The sequence below is a fragment of the Protopterus annectens genome, chromosome 12.part0 (assembly GCF_019279795.1).
Source record: "Protopterus annectens isolate FY-2018-M chromosome 12.part0, PAN1.0, whole genome shotgun sequence".
Lineage (NCBI taxonomy): Eukaryota > Metazoa > Chordata > Ceratodontiformes > Protopteridae > Protopterus > Protopterus annectens.
The window spans coordinates 402,440,816-402,457,147 of record NC_056746.1 but is presented as its reverse complement, the minus strand read 5'-3'; the positions used below and the strand labels follow the sequence as shown (position 1 = coordinate 402,457,147).

The window sequence follows — 16,332 nt, the reverse complement described above, 5'->3', positions numbered from 1 at the left end:
CTTTCCCAGGATTGTGTAATTTCAGAGTTAGTATATATAATTAGCAGGGGGTGTGATTTGCAGGTGGATTAATTCCCCACAAAAAACAATGTTTTTTTTTGTTTATTTTTGTAATTTATATTTTGCATGTGCAGAGGTTGTTGCTTGGTGCATGTATTGTTCATGTCAGATTTAGCACTGGTGACGGGTTTTTTTAACCGTAGTAGTCCTTTAAGGCACAAATGTGCAAGTGGTAACTGCTAAAACATCAAAAAAAGAGGGAAGGTAGTTATCTAACTTCATTAAGGTAGCTGTGAAGTAGGCATAGGATTTTATGATTTAATACATTAGAAATTTCTAAACTTTTGTGCACTTTAACAGGTACGTAGGTTCATGATATCCAATGGTGGTGTAAATTTCCATTTGAGATTTATATTTTTTACTGTTAGAAGAGTTAAAGTTATGAATTGATTTCATATTTCAGGTGGTAGTTAATTACCCATTCTGAAAGTAGAAGTATTTTCTGGTTAATAGGAATTCTGTTTAGTCAGTAATTATTTAGTAGCTGTGCAACTGAAATAAAAAAAAAAAGTCGGTAGAAGGAAAAATAGCATCTCCAAGTTGTACACATTTAGAGATCGTAAGCAGTACCCAGCCTATAGGGAGCATAGGAGAACATTTCTAGCCACAGTCTCCACTTTAGGGACTAGGAAGACTTGATGGGTACCACTCATATCTCATTTATGTAACCTTCCATGATGATTTCTACTTTTCATTAAATGTCATATTTTATAAGATTTTTTTTATTCACATCCTAATAGAATATGAAGCCGATTGACCAAACATGGTGTGCACTATGGCTAACTAACCCTTTGAAGAGTGTTAGACTGGGTGATGCATTTTACTTCCTTCTGCTCCATGTCATGAACCGGAGAGGAAATATCAAGGGAATGTTCTTGCCCTCTGTAAAGTACTGCAGTGTTAATAGTGCATGGTGTTATTTTTTGCCTATATGTGTCTGATAAAAAAAATTTCGATATTATATATTTTGTTCTATATTTTACTTAGGTGTGCGTTCTAGCCTTATGGTCAGGGTCATTGATGAAAATGATCACTAGGCCTGTTCCCTAACCAAAATATGACATAAATAAATAGTGTGTTTGACTTACTTAGCTTTGCAGACAGTCCATAGGTTGGAGCACACTACGCACAGTTAATCGATGCAGCTGGTTAATAGTATGTACTATAAGTAAGCCCATACAATAAAACAGACATTTTGATGCTGACACAGAAGTTAGTTTATAAACTACTTTTTGTAACTGCAACTGGTGAGAATAATGTGTAGTTTTGCATGTCTGGTAAAATTTACCTTATTTATTATCAGGAACTGTGTTTGACTATTACTTCTACAAGGCTGGCAGTGGACAGTGGAATAACTGGATTGATTATATCACCAAAGAAGAGTTATCTATTCCTGCCGGAGCCAAGGTAATACTTAGTAAACTAGTCTGCATTATGTCTTGCTGGTGTGACAGTTGCTTATAGCATGAAATGGAACAGAAAATCAATTAGTTGAACTGCTTCATGTAACTGCTGGCTGTATTTTTTTTTTGTATTTTTTTCTGACAGATGTACAGTCCATCAGAATGTTAAGCTCTGATGAGTCAATGCTTATTTATAGCTAGTTGTCTTGAATGGCATTCTGTCTTCAGTCATAAGACTAACCACTGACATAGGGGCATTCATCATTGTACTTATTCTATTCTCTTCAGTGTCATAAAAGCATTGGTCTAAATAACTAAATGGTTAGCCTGCAGGCTAAACAAGACAAAACTATTAAAAAAAGAGACACAACTATGCCTACCTCCAAAATGTGTAGATGTTCACCTTATTCATCATTGCTGCTGTAGCCTTAGCTATATGGGTTATATCCTGCCAAGGATATAACATCCAGCCAGCTTCCAAAGCTTCAAAGCACCTACCATGCACCCAAACCATCACTTGGCTTTAGATGAGCTGACTAAAAGGTCAGGTTTGGGTGCCAAGCCCTTCTGAGTTTTCTTGCTGTGGAAGAGAGCATTCTTTTACGGGCTTTCAAGGATCAACAGTCAGCTCATGCTCTTCCTTTGTGGGGCAGATAAGATCCCTTTGAGGAAAACTTTTCCACATTAAAAAATGATTATTTTATTGTACTTTTCTGTTTAAGAAAGTTATTTTTCAGCTAGAGTTTGTGTTTTAATTGGGTGTCATGAGATTCCACTGTACTTGTAAATGGGAGCACAATCATTTCTTGTCAGTTTAACAGTTGTTTAAAGTAATTGATAACTATTTTTTCTGTGAAGAAAGTGTTTATTTTTCTTTTTTGAAGAGACTACATGTGTAAAAGTGCTTTTTACTTTGTTTTTGTATGAAAAGTGACTTTTAAAGACTTTAACTTTTTACTGGCTTTTGATACTTGTTTTCCCTGGGGAAAACAGCACAATTTGTGGCTTGACATTGGAGCAAATTACCACTAAGGGCAACTCTCCTCTTGCCATAGCTTGGTCCCCAAACTTCTCATCTTTTACCCGGATCCCTCTGATGTAGCACTTACAGCCACAGTGGACCAGGGGTTAGCTACATCCAATGTGGCCAGTGGGGTCCCCTCAATGGGTAAGTGAGAGACAGTCTAGTTGGTACTGGGAGAAAGAACAGGGACGACTTCTCTGTATGGCCAGAATGTTGTGCCCATCCCTGGTGAAGCTGTTGTTGCCATTAATAATACTGTTGGCCCCATTATTCCTATCAAAAAGAAACAGTGAACTAAACATGTATCTACTCCTCCTCAAATTTTCTTAGACAGGAATAGTTTACTGGGTCTGGCTCAGGATTTAAATCAGGCTATTAGAAAGAGAATACTTATTTTCCTGAAGAGATTCAAGATTCTGAGTCTGGACGGGAAGATGAATGGACAGATTCAGGGTTTTCTCCTCAGTTTCAAGATTCAAACTCAGAGGAGAGCTCAGTTTCTGATTGTCCTTGTGGGTGTTTTTTTTCTCTGAGACTATTTCCAGAATGTGCCAGTCTTTTCAATGGGAGAACACTGAAGTTTCTCAGTCCCTCAAAAAATATTATGTACTGCTACAGAAGAAATTTCCAGAACCTTCACCTATTCCTCCAGTTCTGCCAGCTTTGGGTGATGTGTGTGTGTGTGTGTGTGTGTGTGTGTGTGTGTGTGTGTGTGTGTGTGTGTGTGTGTGTGTGTGTGTGTGTGTGTGTGTGTGTGTGTGTGTGTGTGTGTGTGTGTATGTGTGTATATGTGTGTATATGTGTGTATATGTGTATATATGTGTGTGTGTGTGTGTGTGTGTGTGTGTGTGTGTGTGTGTGTGTGTCTGCACTGTCTGCAATTTTCCTGATAGCCAACCTGCTGCCCTAAAAAGGCAGATAGAATATATAAAGTTCTACAATCTTTTAAGTTTTTTTTTATACTGTTCCCAAACCTGACCCAGCAGCTATAGCTTTAGTTAATCCTACTGCTGCTAAACACTTGGTTAATTTCAATTGTACTCTTTCTGATAAAGATGAGAATATTACTTGATAAGTATAGAAGTAAAGTGTATGCTTCTGCAAATTTAATTTTCAGAATTTTGAATTTTCAGGCTCTTATGTTAAAGTTTATTTTATGTGTTAGTGTGAGGACTGTTTTGTCTGCAGTTTTTCTGTGAGAAAAAAATTGGCTTTAAATAATGTAAATTGTTCCATTTTACAAGTCACAACTCATTGTTCACAGTGGGCATGTTTGACTCAGTTGATACTTCTTCCAGGGCTATGGCCACTGGTACTGTTATGAGGAGATTTGCCTCACTGCCTTCTCAGAACCTGCCAGATGCTTTGGACAGAGATTTGGTTTTTGTTTCCTCTGCTGCATAGGTTATCAAAAAGTGTGATGAAAGAGGTAAGTTTATACAGGGGAGTCTGTAAGATTTTTTCATCCCGCCTTTTCCAAATTTTCTAAGGGATTCTGTAACCTTTCATCCAGTTTTGGTAAGAAACAAAATAAACAGTCTCAACAAAATGTGCAGTTGTTCAATCTCGCCGTTCATTCTTGACTGATGGGTTTGGCTCCGGTACGGCCGTATGCAAAGTCTTCCAGTAGCTCGAGGCCAAGCCTGTATCCCATGATGCACTGGGAATTATCCCAAATCTAATTTGCCGTGGCATCTGCCCTGTTGATGCCATGGTGGTGGCGGCGGCCACCAAAAAGGAAATGTCTAAGACTTCCTCGTCTATAAATTCTCCTAATAGAGAGTCTAGGATCATGGATAGATATGGGAAATGCATGTTTAGTTTAGCGACTTTTGCTCTCCACTCACTGAAGTACTTAACCCATTTCACTAGGTTACAAAGAGATCTCCTTAAGGAGTTGGGAGATGCTCTTCAGGGTACAATAGCTGCAGGGGCCTCTGACAAAGTTGCTGCCCAGCTTGCTACCCTAAATTCTATTGTCAATTCATCCATGCATCTCATATCCTATGTAGCTGATGGAATGAGTAGGGCAGCGGGTACAGGAATCGCTCTCAGAAGAAATTCCTGGATGCGCTTGTGTTCCTTCATAGAGCCCTTTAAATCATCCTTCGTAAACACCCCCTTTGATGGCTCATCCCTTTTTGGGCCTAAAGTGAAGGAAACTCTGACCAAGTGTAAACAGGAGGGAAAGACTCTGTCTGTCGTCAGAGTCTGTTTTTCCACCCCTACCTGGCCTTATCCCAAAGACCAAAGGTGAAGAAAAATGTGGTTCTGGAAAGCCCAAGGAGCCTTTCAGGACACACATGGTGAACCCCCCCTCCAGGGGCAGAGGAGGGAGTAATAGTGGAAGATGCCACCCTCGCGACAGAGGAGGTCCACAACATCAGGGTGACAGAGATCACTTCTCTGGTCAACCCTACCCGACTGTCCTGCCCTGAAGGCAGTCGGGAGTCGCTTATCTTTGTATCCAGATGCCTGGCAAGAAATAACAAAAGACAGCTGGGTACAAAGTATAATTTCCAGAGGGTACTTCATACCATTCGCCACCCCCCCCCCCCGTCCATAAGGAGAATCCTGGACGTTCCACCCAGTTACAGGGAACAAGCAACTATAGAGGTCCACAAGTTGATAAAAAAAAAAGAGTCATCCAGCCAGTCCCAGCAGACCAAACAGGATCCGGAACTTACTCAAAGTTCTTTTTGGTTCCAAAGAAAACAGGGGACTAGCGACCCAGTTTGGACCTCAGCAGACTCAATCAATATGTGAAGAAAGAGAAGTTCCAGATGGTTATGCTGCAGTCCATACTTCCCTTCTTAGGGAAAGACAATTGGATGTGCTCGATAGATCTCAAGGATGTGTACTACCACATAAAAATGGCCAGCCCATCCACAGATCACCTGCTTTTCCAGCTGGGAGCCAATCATTATCAGTTTCGAGCCCTGCCCTTTGGTCTCACTACAGCCCCCAGAGTGTTCACCAAATGCATGGCAGTGGTCATGGCTCACCTAAGACGTCTAGGATTCCAGGTGTTTCCGTCCCTAGACTATTGGCTCCTTACCGCCACCACCAGGCTTCAACTGATTCAGGCAAGGGAGTACACTCTGTCATTCTGCAATCATTTAGGCATTACAGTCAACTCAGAAAAGTCTGCCTTGTCGCCATCGCAGCATATCATTTTTATTGGAGCAGAGCTAGACACCTCAACCACCACTTTAAGGCTACCAATCGAAAGAGTCTTCCTTCTTCATCAGCATGTCAGCACATTGATATTGAAAGACAGAGCACCAGCTTTTGAAGTTCTGAAAGTATTGGGTTTGATGGCTGCAGCAATCCTAGCCATACTATTAGCAAGAATGCATATGCGGATTCTTCAGTGGCTGTTCTTCACTCAGTGGTCTTACCAGGAACTTCCCATGGAACATACTATATTGATTACGAGCTTTTGCAAGAAAGATCTCCAGTGGTGGTTGACGTCTCTTCATGTCACCATAGGACGCCCCTTTGATGTTCATCATGTTACCCTGCTGCAGTCATCACACTTGGGTTATTCTGTCATCAGGCGGTCCCGCAGTCGGCCGGAATTCCAAAGTCTTGGTCCAGCGTCGGTTGCTGTCGCTTCTTCCCTGACGTCAGTGCGCCAGGGGTATATATAATGCATCCGACGCCATTTTCTTCAGTCTTTCTTGCCGCGTGGTGCCCGAAGCAGAAGCAGTTCGCAAGTGCTGGTCGGCCGACTCCTGAGATTTTCGAAGTCGAATTTCAGATCCGAAGTCTTCAATAAAGCTAAGTACCCCATTGAGGAAACCTTTCTTGCCTCAGGCCGATGTCAGAAAAAGTTAACAATTGTATTTTTTGTGGGAAGCAAATACCTCATAAGGATTTTCATTCGTACTGCATACCTTGCCTAGGCCCAGACCACAACGTCACTGGTTGTCATTTTTGTGCTAGGTTTAATAAGCGTACTATAAAAAGATGCTTTGATTTCGCACGACACTACTTCGGTAGAAAATTTAAATCACTATGCTGTCGGAGCAACCGACTACCAGCGTGCACAAAAAATGCAAGGATAAGGACAGACAGCCTAGACCCAAGCCAGACTCCGAGGCCTCGGCTGGTCCGGTCTCTGGTTCACCGGTCTTCAGTGAGGCTCCGATGCAGCCCCTGACTACCGCAGATCTGGAACCCGAGACCGCTTCGGAGCTTTTGGTGTAGAGTACTAGGCCGACACAGCCTTTTTGTTTAGCCTCTACCGATGACACTGCTGATAAAGATGTCGGTGCTGCAGGAAACACCTTTGGTTTCTGAAGGTGTCTTCAGACCGATGATGCTCACCATAAACACATATCCTAAGACTAAGACTCCTATTAAACCTAAAAAGACTGCACTTCAGTCTCCAGTTCAAGGCCCCATGCCTAAGAAACAGATGCTCAAAATGGCTGAAGATTTGATCTCTTTAATCAGGGGTTCCCAACCCCCACCCGACAAAAGGCCTAGACAAGAGGAAGATTATGCCTCCTCTGAACAAGTGTCTATTTCCTCAGGCTCCTCTGAGGACCAAGATTACTCCTTCTCCCCTTATGAAGATTCTGATGCTGAGGACTCTATTCCCTCAGCTTCTCCTCCTGAAGACTACTCCTTTGGGGAAACTTTACACACTATGAGGGAACATTTTCACTGGGAAGGTCAGGACTACTCTGACTCAAAGAAAAGGCTCAGAGAGTTTCTTTTATTCCCCCAGCACAGACCACTTGCCATCCCCCCAGTTTTAGACATTGTGGATGATGTTTACTTAGAATCCAGTTTGAACCCAGATTCTCTGCCTCCTGCTCCAGCCAAACCTGACAGATACTATAGAGTGCCTGATTCCCACAAATTCCTTTATAAAAGCCCTGTTGCTGATCCAGAGACCATCTCCCAGTGTCCCAAAGGGGCTAAGGCTTCTATGGCAAAAAATCCTGTATCCTCCGAAAGGGACTCCAGAGCACTGGACAGGTGGGGGAAAAAGGTTTACACCTCAGCCACTCCTGCTATGAGGGCACTAAATTGCCAATTTCACATGCTAAAATACCAGCAATTTCTAATGTCTCAGTTAAAACAAAAAATGAGCACACTCCCTCAACAGTCTGAATTGAAAGAAATGCAGGATCTCTTGCATGCAACTGAACAGGTGAGCAAACATACTTTACAATGTGGGTTTGATTCTTTGGAGGCTTCCTGCAGAGCAGCTGTCACTGGGTCTGTTATACGTAGGCATGCTTGGTTAAAGGGACAAACTCTGCCTGATCATGTTAAAGCAAAGCTTCTAGATGCTCCCTTAAAACAGGATGTTCTTTTTGGAGTTAAAGCAGAAGAAGTCTTAAAGAAAATGGAGGATAAGGCAAAATCTATGCAGACAGTCAAAGATTTTCTACAGGTACTGCCCCCCTCGCTTCAGCAGAAATTGGCCAACAAAAAATTGGTCCTTTCCAGCTACTGACAGACCACAGAGGGGTAAATACAGACGTCCAAGAGGCAGAGGACAACCACAAGCCCAGTACAAACCTTGACAATGGGGCACTGCAACACAGAAGGGAGGAGAAGACAGGTCCCAGACTACCAGAAGGCAAACTCAATGACTTGCACCTCATCTGGCCAAGCAACACTCTCTTGACAGCCCCCTTGGGAGGAAAACTCGCACTTTTTCAGTCAAATGGCACATTGTCACAAAGGACAAATGGGTCCTAGACATAATTTCGTGAGGATACAGATTCCATTTCCACACCTTACCAATGAAAAGAGGTATGCCTAACCTGCCACAAAATCAATGGGCAGAGGCACAAAAACAAAATACAGCTCTCATGGACATGAAAGCCATTCAACTTGTACCTACTCGAGAGCAAGGCCAAGGATTTTACTCAAGACTCTTTCTAGTTCCCAGAAAGGACAATGCCTGGAGACCAATTCTGGACCTTTCAGTTCTAAACACCTTCTTACAAGTACCCAAATTCAAGATGCTAACACTACAGCAGCTTCTTCCCATGTTGGGCAAGAAAGCATGGCTAGTAATGTTGGACCTCAAGGAGGTATACCTGCATGTCCCTATCAGACAAAGTTGCAGAAGATACCTCCGTTTCATTGCAGGTTCAACCCATTACCAATTCTCTGCACTGCCCTTTGGCTTATCTACTGCACCCAGGGTCTTCACAAAATGCCTGGCACCAGTAATTGCATACTGCAGACAAAGAGGAATTCAAATATACCCATACCTGGACGACTGCCTCATCCAAGCAGAAAGCAAGGACATCCTCTTACAACATCTGGCTTTTGTAAAACATCTTCTAAGTTGCCTGGGGTACACAGTAAACGAAAAGAAATCAAAACTAGTACCCTCACAAAATATGACATTCCTGGGTGCCAGCTTGAATACAACGGCCCATTTATTTCTTCATTTTCTTATATTCTATGTTGTAATCTTTTCTCTTACTATCTTATTACTTATATTGTTTATGTAGTCTGGATGAGACATCATATACTGCAGTTTAGATATTCTTTATGTATTATTTTTGTATATAGTTTGACAATAGTTTTTTTATGTAGGGTAGGGTAGGTTTTAGCAGTAGGTTATTCTGGTTAGTTGTTTGTTAGTCCTACAGTTCAGGCTTCTCAAAAATTTTCAACATTTGTACTTGTCTCTGTTAATTCTGGTTTTGTGATGTTAATTGACTGTTTATACTATATAATTGTTTTTATACTCTGTATATATTAATAAAAGTTAAAAAAATAAAACGTTATGTATTTTGATTAATATGATTCAGCATTATTTATGATGGCTAGAAGTTACAAAAATTCTTAACACTGAATGTGTGACAGGCCCTTTCATTGTGGAACAATCAGGATATGGATATTTTAAGACTCAAAATGAGAAATGGTCCTTGTAATGAAGTACACTTTAAATATGTGGCAAAATAGCCTTTGAATTTACACATTTTTTGATATTACTAAACTTAGTAGCTGCACCTAAATAAAACACCACCTGTTCTTTCTTTGAATACAGAATAGGGTTGCCACCTTTTCAAATGGCCATAGTGGGACATTTTCGGGACACACATCAGATTTTACAGGCCGACACATACCCACGGTCAGTACAAAGGATAGAACTTTACTTTTTTGCCTAAATAAAAGCTTATTCTTGTAGCAGTTTAGTTGCTTATTCTGTTTCTTGTTACATTTAGGTATTTTAGATACAGAAATAACTATTTTATGCAACTATTACATAAAATATGGGACATAATTATGTCCTACAATCTCAGGACATTTGCCATTTTTAATATTTTTGGTCAGGACACAACCGCCCAAAGAGGGACTGTCCCTCGCAAAGTGGGACAGGTGGTAACCCTAATACAGAATGTGCCAGTTTTGACTAATAATATTTTTATGCAGTCACTATGCAGATTGTACAGGTTTATTCCACATTATGCTTACTGTTACTCACTATTCTGGGCAACTTTTCCATAACAAGGATCTGTCTATAGTACAGCAGATTTCTGTATCCCCTCTGTGTATTCAAACCAGCAAAACATCCCCACTCATACCTATCAACTGTCCAGATTTTCACAGAATGCCCAAATTTTTGCCTCTTGTTTTTGGTCTGTTTTTTTCAAAAATTGTGGAGGTGGGTAAGCATTTTTTTAGTGTGTTTGATGCTTTGCAGGCCTCTTCTAGTGGGCTTGCACTGGTTCAGTTCTTTCGCAGGCACGCCTGGCTTGGGATCCGGATCAGGGCTGACCATGTTAGAAGTTTGATTTTGATGTTGCATCTAAGTGTTGTTTTGGTTGTTCTGTTGGTCAGTCTTGAAGTGAAGAGAGAAGCAAGGCTAAGTCTATGCAGAAAAGTAAAGATTTTTGCAAGTTCAGCCTCAAGTTTAGTAGTAATTGGCCTGCTAAAGGGGTGGAGCGTATCGATTCTCTGATTTTATAGTAGAAGGGGAGATCTAGATTTGGGGAGGGGACAGTCAGAGTTCCTTCAGAGAATGAAGAGTTGGGTTCACCAGCACAGTCTTGAGGAGGGGCAGGGGGCCAGTCACTTTCGTAAACAGGCCCAATTTCCTTTCTTTTCCAGCTGCCAGATCCTTCAGCTGCATTGGCACCTTTGGGAGGGAAGGTCTTTGGATTTAATTGAGAATTGGATTTTAATTACCCACGGGTATTGATATCACGATAAATACACCAAGGTTATTTTATTTATTTCCATACCTTACCTCTCAAAGGACTGCCAGACGTTCCTCCTAGGCATAAGAACTAGAGCTCTGAAGCAAATTTTCTAACTTCAAATAGAGCTATATGTCCTCTACTTCAAAAGTGGGCCTAAAGTTTATTCGCTCCTATCTAGTAGTGCCAGAGAAAACGTAGAATATTTTAGGAATCTATCCTCTCTATCCTACACATACATGGACATTCCCAAAATGTTCATGTTACACATATTTTTACCTCTGCTGGGCTGGGATCACTGGATGGTGACTTTTCCGACAAATCATTGACAAATCATTGAGATCTGAAGTCAGGAAATAATGACAGAAATGTGAGTTTACAACTTCATATCCTTAATTAATGCTAATGCAAAACCTGTTATTCTAAGCTTGTAAGAGCAGTAATTAAAAATTGTCTCTGTTTTTGGACCTTTGTACCCCCCCCCCATTCATTATGGCTTTGTCTAGATTTCTTACTCTGAGGTTGAGAGTTATGTCCCCACTCTCCCTCTCTGTAAATATATTAACAGCAGTATTAATCTCCTCCCATCTGAAAATTAATGGCACAAGCTATATTTCTTAAGGAAGAATTTAAGCTTATGTAAACAGCCTTTATCTAAAATGGATGAAAACTACTAAAATATAGACACGTTAGTTTCCTTACTGTAATGCCTATACAATGTTGTATTCGCTTTCTTTTTAAGAAATATGACCAAAATGGTATCATCTCTGAATCATATTTCATATCAAATGTTCTTTGCATTCATCCTGTGATACCTCCTTTCCTTCTTTATCATATGCAGGCTCATTGCTGGGCCAGAACTTATCATTGCACTCACTGAGTATAAGGCAGAAGAATACTCCTAGATGGGATGCCAGTCCATTGCAGGATACATACATACTTTACCTATGGAATGACTTTGCAATGTGAGAAGAAGAAACCAGAATATCCAGTAAAAACCAGAAGGATGACTGGAGGACAAACAGACTGCTCAGAAGGCATGCCTGCTGTGAACCGAACCACACAGCTAAGTGCTGTGAGGCAGTAATGATAACCATTGCACTTTTCTGTGTGCAACTCAAACTCTTCCAGTAAATCCATTCCCTTCCTACAATTATATGATATCAATGAGATTGTCAAATCACAGCTGCTGTCACCATCATCCAGTGGAGGTTTTATTTTTTGAATTCTTCTAACATCTCCTCCCTCTTGCTGTTGCTCAGACAGTGTAGTCCGGTGCCTGATGCCTACTGTACTGAGCCCAGTCCTCCTGTATAGGTACTCCCTTGAAAACACTGCAGTCTTCAAGCTCATTCTACTCTGAGTTTCAGCTGCAGGAGCTGCACTTCTAAGGCATATTTCATATGGGACTCCTGAAGTGAGACTGCTAACAGCTCTGCTCAGGGGTGAGGGAGTTGATATTAGCCATTCACTGCCATTCACCTCCAGTCAGCTTCTTCAGTACCAAAGGCTTTAGTTAACCTTAGGTTATCTGGGATAAATTACATGCCAAAACTCTGTACTGCAGAGATGGCTAATACCATCTGAAAGACTCTTAAGTTCTATTATGTTTGGCTGTATGGGCCAAATTTCTAGATGGAGCAGTAGAAAATTAGTTCAGTACAGCTTAACAGCACACATCAGTTGTGCTACATGATATTTAAAAAGGTTATTTATTTCTGCTAAACAATTGCACTCTGAATTTCACTTTACTATGCCTGTTACTAATATCTATACTTACTAATCCAAGGCCAGATAAGGTTGAGTTGTAGTCAAGTTATGTAGCAACTGGCAAAGAAGATATGACTTTTAAGGCCAAATTCAGAAAGGGTGCCAAGGAACTTAGTGTGGATAGTAATGGTTATGCAGGAAATGCTGTTTATACTTTTTCTAACAAGCATTTTCCCCAGGATGTTTTGAATAATACAGAAGATATGGAAAACAATGCAACTGATTCATATTCTCATCTTGTTGTACCTTCTACCAGTCAGAGGTCCCAACAAGGTTGTACACTTACCTAGATTTGCCAAACATCGTGTTAACCAGTTAGAACAGTTATCAGATTTGCCTAGGCAGCAGAGTTTTCAAAAATGCCAGGTTACATTGGTTTACCAAGACTCATTGACTGGAGAATGGACCTGTGCAGAAGTGGAGGCTCAGGTACCAAAGCTACAGTACCCACAACTAAATCAGTATGAAAGAAGAAGGAACAAGAAAAAAAAAACAATTTCAAATGATCAGTTTATCTATTTATATGTTTTTAAATGCAAAAGTAGTGTTTTAAGCAACAGATGGTCTTTTGTTCCAGGGAAGAGCAGATTTAGTGAAGGCTGTAAACAATGTTCAAGATTATGTCTGGAAATTGAATTTGTACTGTATAATTAACTGTGATGATTATAAAACTGAAACTGACACTCAGTTTTACAAAATATGTTTGTATAATCCAGCTCTTTCAGTTTAGTTTGTTCCAGAGCTAGAGGTTCTCATGGTTACGATAAATGGTATAAGGCATTCAGTGACTGAAAAACTGAGAAAAGTCAGTTTTGTAGTGTGAATAAAAATGAATCTGAACATTTAGAACCATTACAAAACAATGAAAACATTATTGTTACTAATGCTGACAAAGTCGGGGCCCTAAATATTTTGAGTAAAACTATTTATGTAAGTCTAAAAAGATTGCAGTATTGAATAACAGGAATGATTATGTGAAAATAAAGTGGGCCATGATTGTTGGGGCATATGGTTGGATAGACTATTTTACTGAGGAACAACTGACTGAGGGTGTAATTGGAATGAATTAAAAAAACTTTTATTAGAGTGACTTTTCTGCACATCAGTTAACAATTCTGGCTTACTTAAAGTTTATAAATATATTAATGACCCACCACCGAGGCAAGTAGTAACCAGTGGTGAGAGTAAAACTGAAACAATGGCTATTTATGTTGGCAAGATGATTTTTAAAATAGTATTTTCTTTTGCATCTGTTAGAGAAAATTTTTATTTCATAGATCAAACCGGGGGAGCTTTATCTAATACTAATGATTATCTGGTTACCATATATATCAGAACATTATATTCTATCACACCTAATAATTTTGGCTTAGAAATGGATAAGAAATAATTGTATGAGATAACCAAATATTAAAAAAAAAATCAGATTAATAACAGAAAATGTGGACATTATATTAAGTTTTAATTTTATTTAATTTGGGGATGACTTTTAGCAGAGGATGGGAATGACAATGTGGGCAGGAATGGCCCCAGTTGTGCTCATTTATTCATGAATCAGTAGGAAAAAGGATTTGTTCACAAATCGAAGTTTTTTAGTACAAAAAGTTATTTATAATTACTTACTGATAATATTTTTATTCTGTGGAGGACCACAAAAGAGTTGTTAGATGAATTTTCTCTGTATTTGAAAAGAGTTTCATATTTTTTTTAATTTCATAGCCAAATCATAAGTTAAAAGTTTTAACTTCTTTGATTTACATGTATATGAGAAAGGAGATAACTGAAAACTAGAATTTTTAAAAATGCAAATTTAGAGTATTATATTAGTATGCATTCTAAACATTAGAATATTGTAAAAGGAAAATTTGTCAAAGCAAGTTTGTTAACAGAAAATGCTATATGCATGTGTGTGTGTGTGTGTAAAATAAAACCAAAAAACTAGAAGAAACAAACCTTACATCTAAGTAAACTTCAAAGGCAAATGGAAAAATAAATGGAGGCTAAACTGATATTTAGTGCTTTCTTTCTTTATTGGTCAATAGAACTTCATCAGAATGTAGGTAAAATGAAAATGATGCCATTAAACAGAGAAAATTACAAAGGTAGCAAGAACTGTAACCCAATAAAAAGAGAGAGCATTTAAATCACCATGGAAATAGCCAGTATTTGTTTTTCATTAAATAGACCTGTGACTAGGTGTTAAAGTGCAGTACCCATTAATTAAACAGTAACACTTAAACCAGGAATGAAAAGCATGGAGGTGGTTAAGAGAACCACCTCAAAGCACATTGAATGTTAATATTCCCATTCAGACCAGGTGACACTTCTGCATTAAGAAGCAATTGCCACTTAAATTCTTTTAACTGTAAAAATGAGTCACTGCCTCCATAATAGTCCTCAACCTGTTCCAAGACAAAAAAGTGAAGTGGGAGAAAAGGTTACATACAATGCTGTGTTTAGTCAATGCATTATTTTCGTGTTTTGAACCGATCAGAGTAAGATACTCGTTAATGCGATCAGAAAGTTTTCTTTTAGTTTTCCCCACATAGAAGTTTAAGCATGTGCTGCATTTCACAGCATAAACTACATTACTGCAATGACAATAAAAATAATAGGAAAAGAGTACTTTGTAGTTGATATGGTTAAAGACAAAATGATCACCTGTGTGAATGAAACTGCAAACCATACAATTACTGCAGTTGTATTTTATAAGAAAAAGAAGGGGAGTTACCCAAGGAAGCATTTAAAGCCTGGTTGCTGTGTAAAATGTCCCAGTTAACGGTTAGAATCTCCTTAATCAACTGCATGTCAGATTGTCACAGGGAAACTCAGGGTCGTGTTGATATCCGGCTCAAGTGTAGCTTCTCTAGTCTTGGGGTAAAACCAGAAAGTAAAATGGGTGGGAAGTATATCACCCTGTGGAAACCTCAAGTCTAATTTTTCAGTAAGAAGTTTAGGGTAATTTCTCAACAGGAACAGTTGTTGCAGGAACAGTGCTTCTTTTTGCAAGCACACATCATCACTTACCAGCTGTGGAAGTCTTATGAATTGCACACTGGCAATATTACGCTTCATAAAAAGAGGGTGTTGGCTGGTGAAGTCAATAAAGTTATTATGGTAAGTATTTTTTCTATAGATAGTTGAGCTTAATGTACCTGTGTCTTGGTTAAGGTATATGAGTATGTCCAAGAAATGAACCAAACTCCCACAGCCTGAGACTACAAAGTTTAGAAATCTTACACTGTCATTTATTTTCTGAACAAAGGTAATCAAGTCATCTTTGTTGCCCTTCCACACAAAAAAGATATTGTCATTATAATGGTGATATAGCATTGTATGCTAAAATCCTAGCAAAAATGGAAAGGTTTCCCTCCCCCACATACTAATTACTAGATTTGCGAAAGCTGGGACCATCTTATTTATCATTAAAATAAAATAAATTATTATGGAGTACAATGAAAATGAGATCACAAATGGTGTTGACTTTGAGTAGAAACCTGTATATTTAGCTAAGAAAAGATGTACCATGTTGATGCCTTCTATATTTGGAATGCTTGTATACAATGCTTCTATATCAGTGGTGACCAGAAGGCAGTTAGCTCCTCCAACCTCTTGAGCCGTTTGGAGCCAGTGGTGGGTGGGCAATGTGGAGCCCACTCTGGTCGCAGAGACCCCCTTACCTCTCGACTCTCGCTGTGCTTCTACCCTGTTCTCCGGTTCAGGGGTTTGGTATGTACTGCTCCCAGCGGGCGGGCGGGGGGTCCTTTTGGGTTGGGCTTGGCTGTGGTGCCTAGTCTCTCAGACGCCAGCTCACTGCATTCCAGTATGGTAGCCTCTAGACCAGTGACCTCTTCCAGTTGGAGGGAGGTCCGGCCTTTGGGCCGCGAGG

General features: G+C 39.7%; 1 protein-coding gene across 1 annotated transcript in view; it reads left to right on the top strand.

The window, feature by feature from the left end:
- DNAH3 (dynein axonemal heavy chain 3) overlaps nucleotides 1–16,332 on the top strand; it is a 2,217,123-nt gene that overhangs the window by 1,642,159 nt on the left and 558,632 nt on the right. Inside the window, exon 41 of the mRNA XM_044089509.1 lies at nucleotides 1,364–1,467. Within this exon, the coding sequence (XP_043945444.1) occupies nucleotides 1,364–1,467 (104 nt within the window). The remainder of the gene's footprint in view (nucleotides 1–1,363; nucleotides 1,468–16,332) is intronic.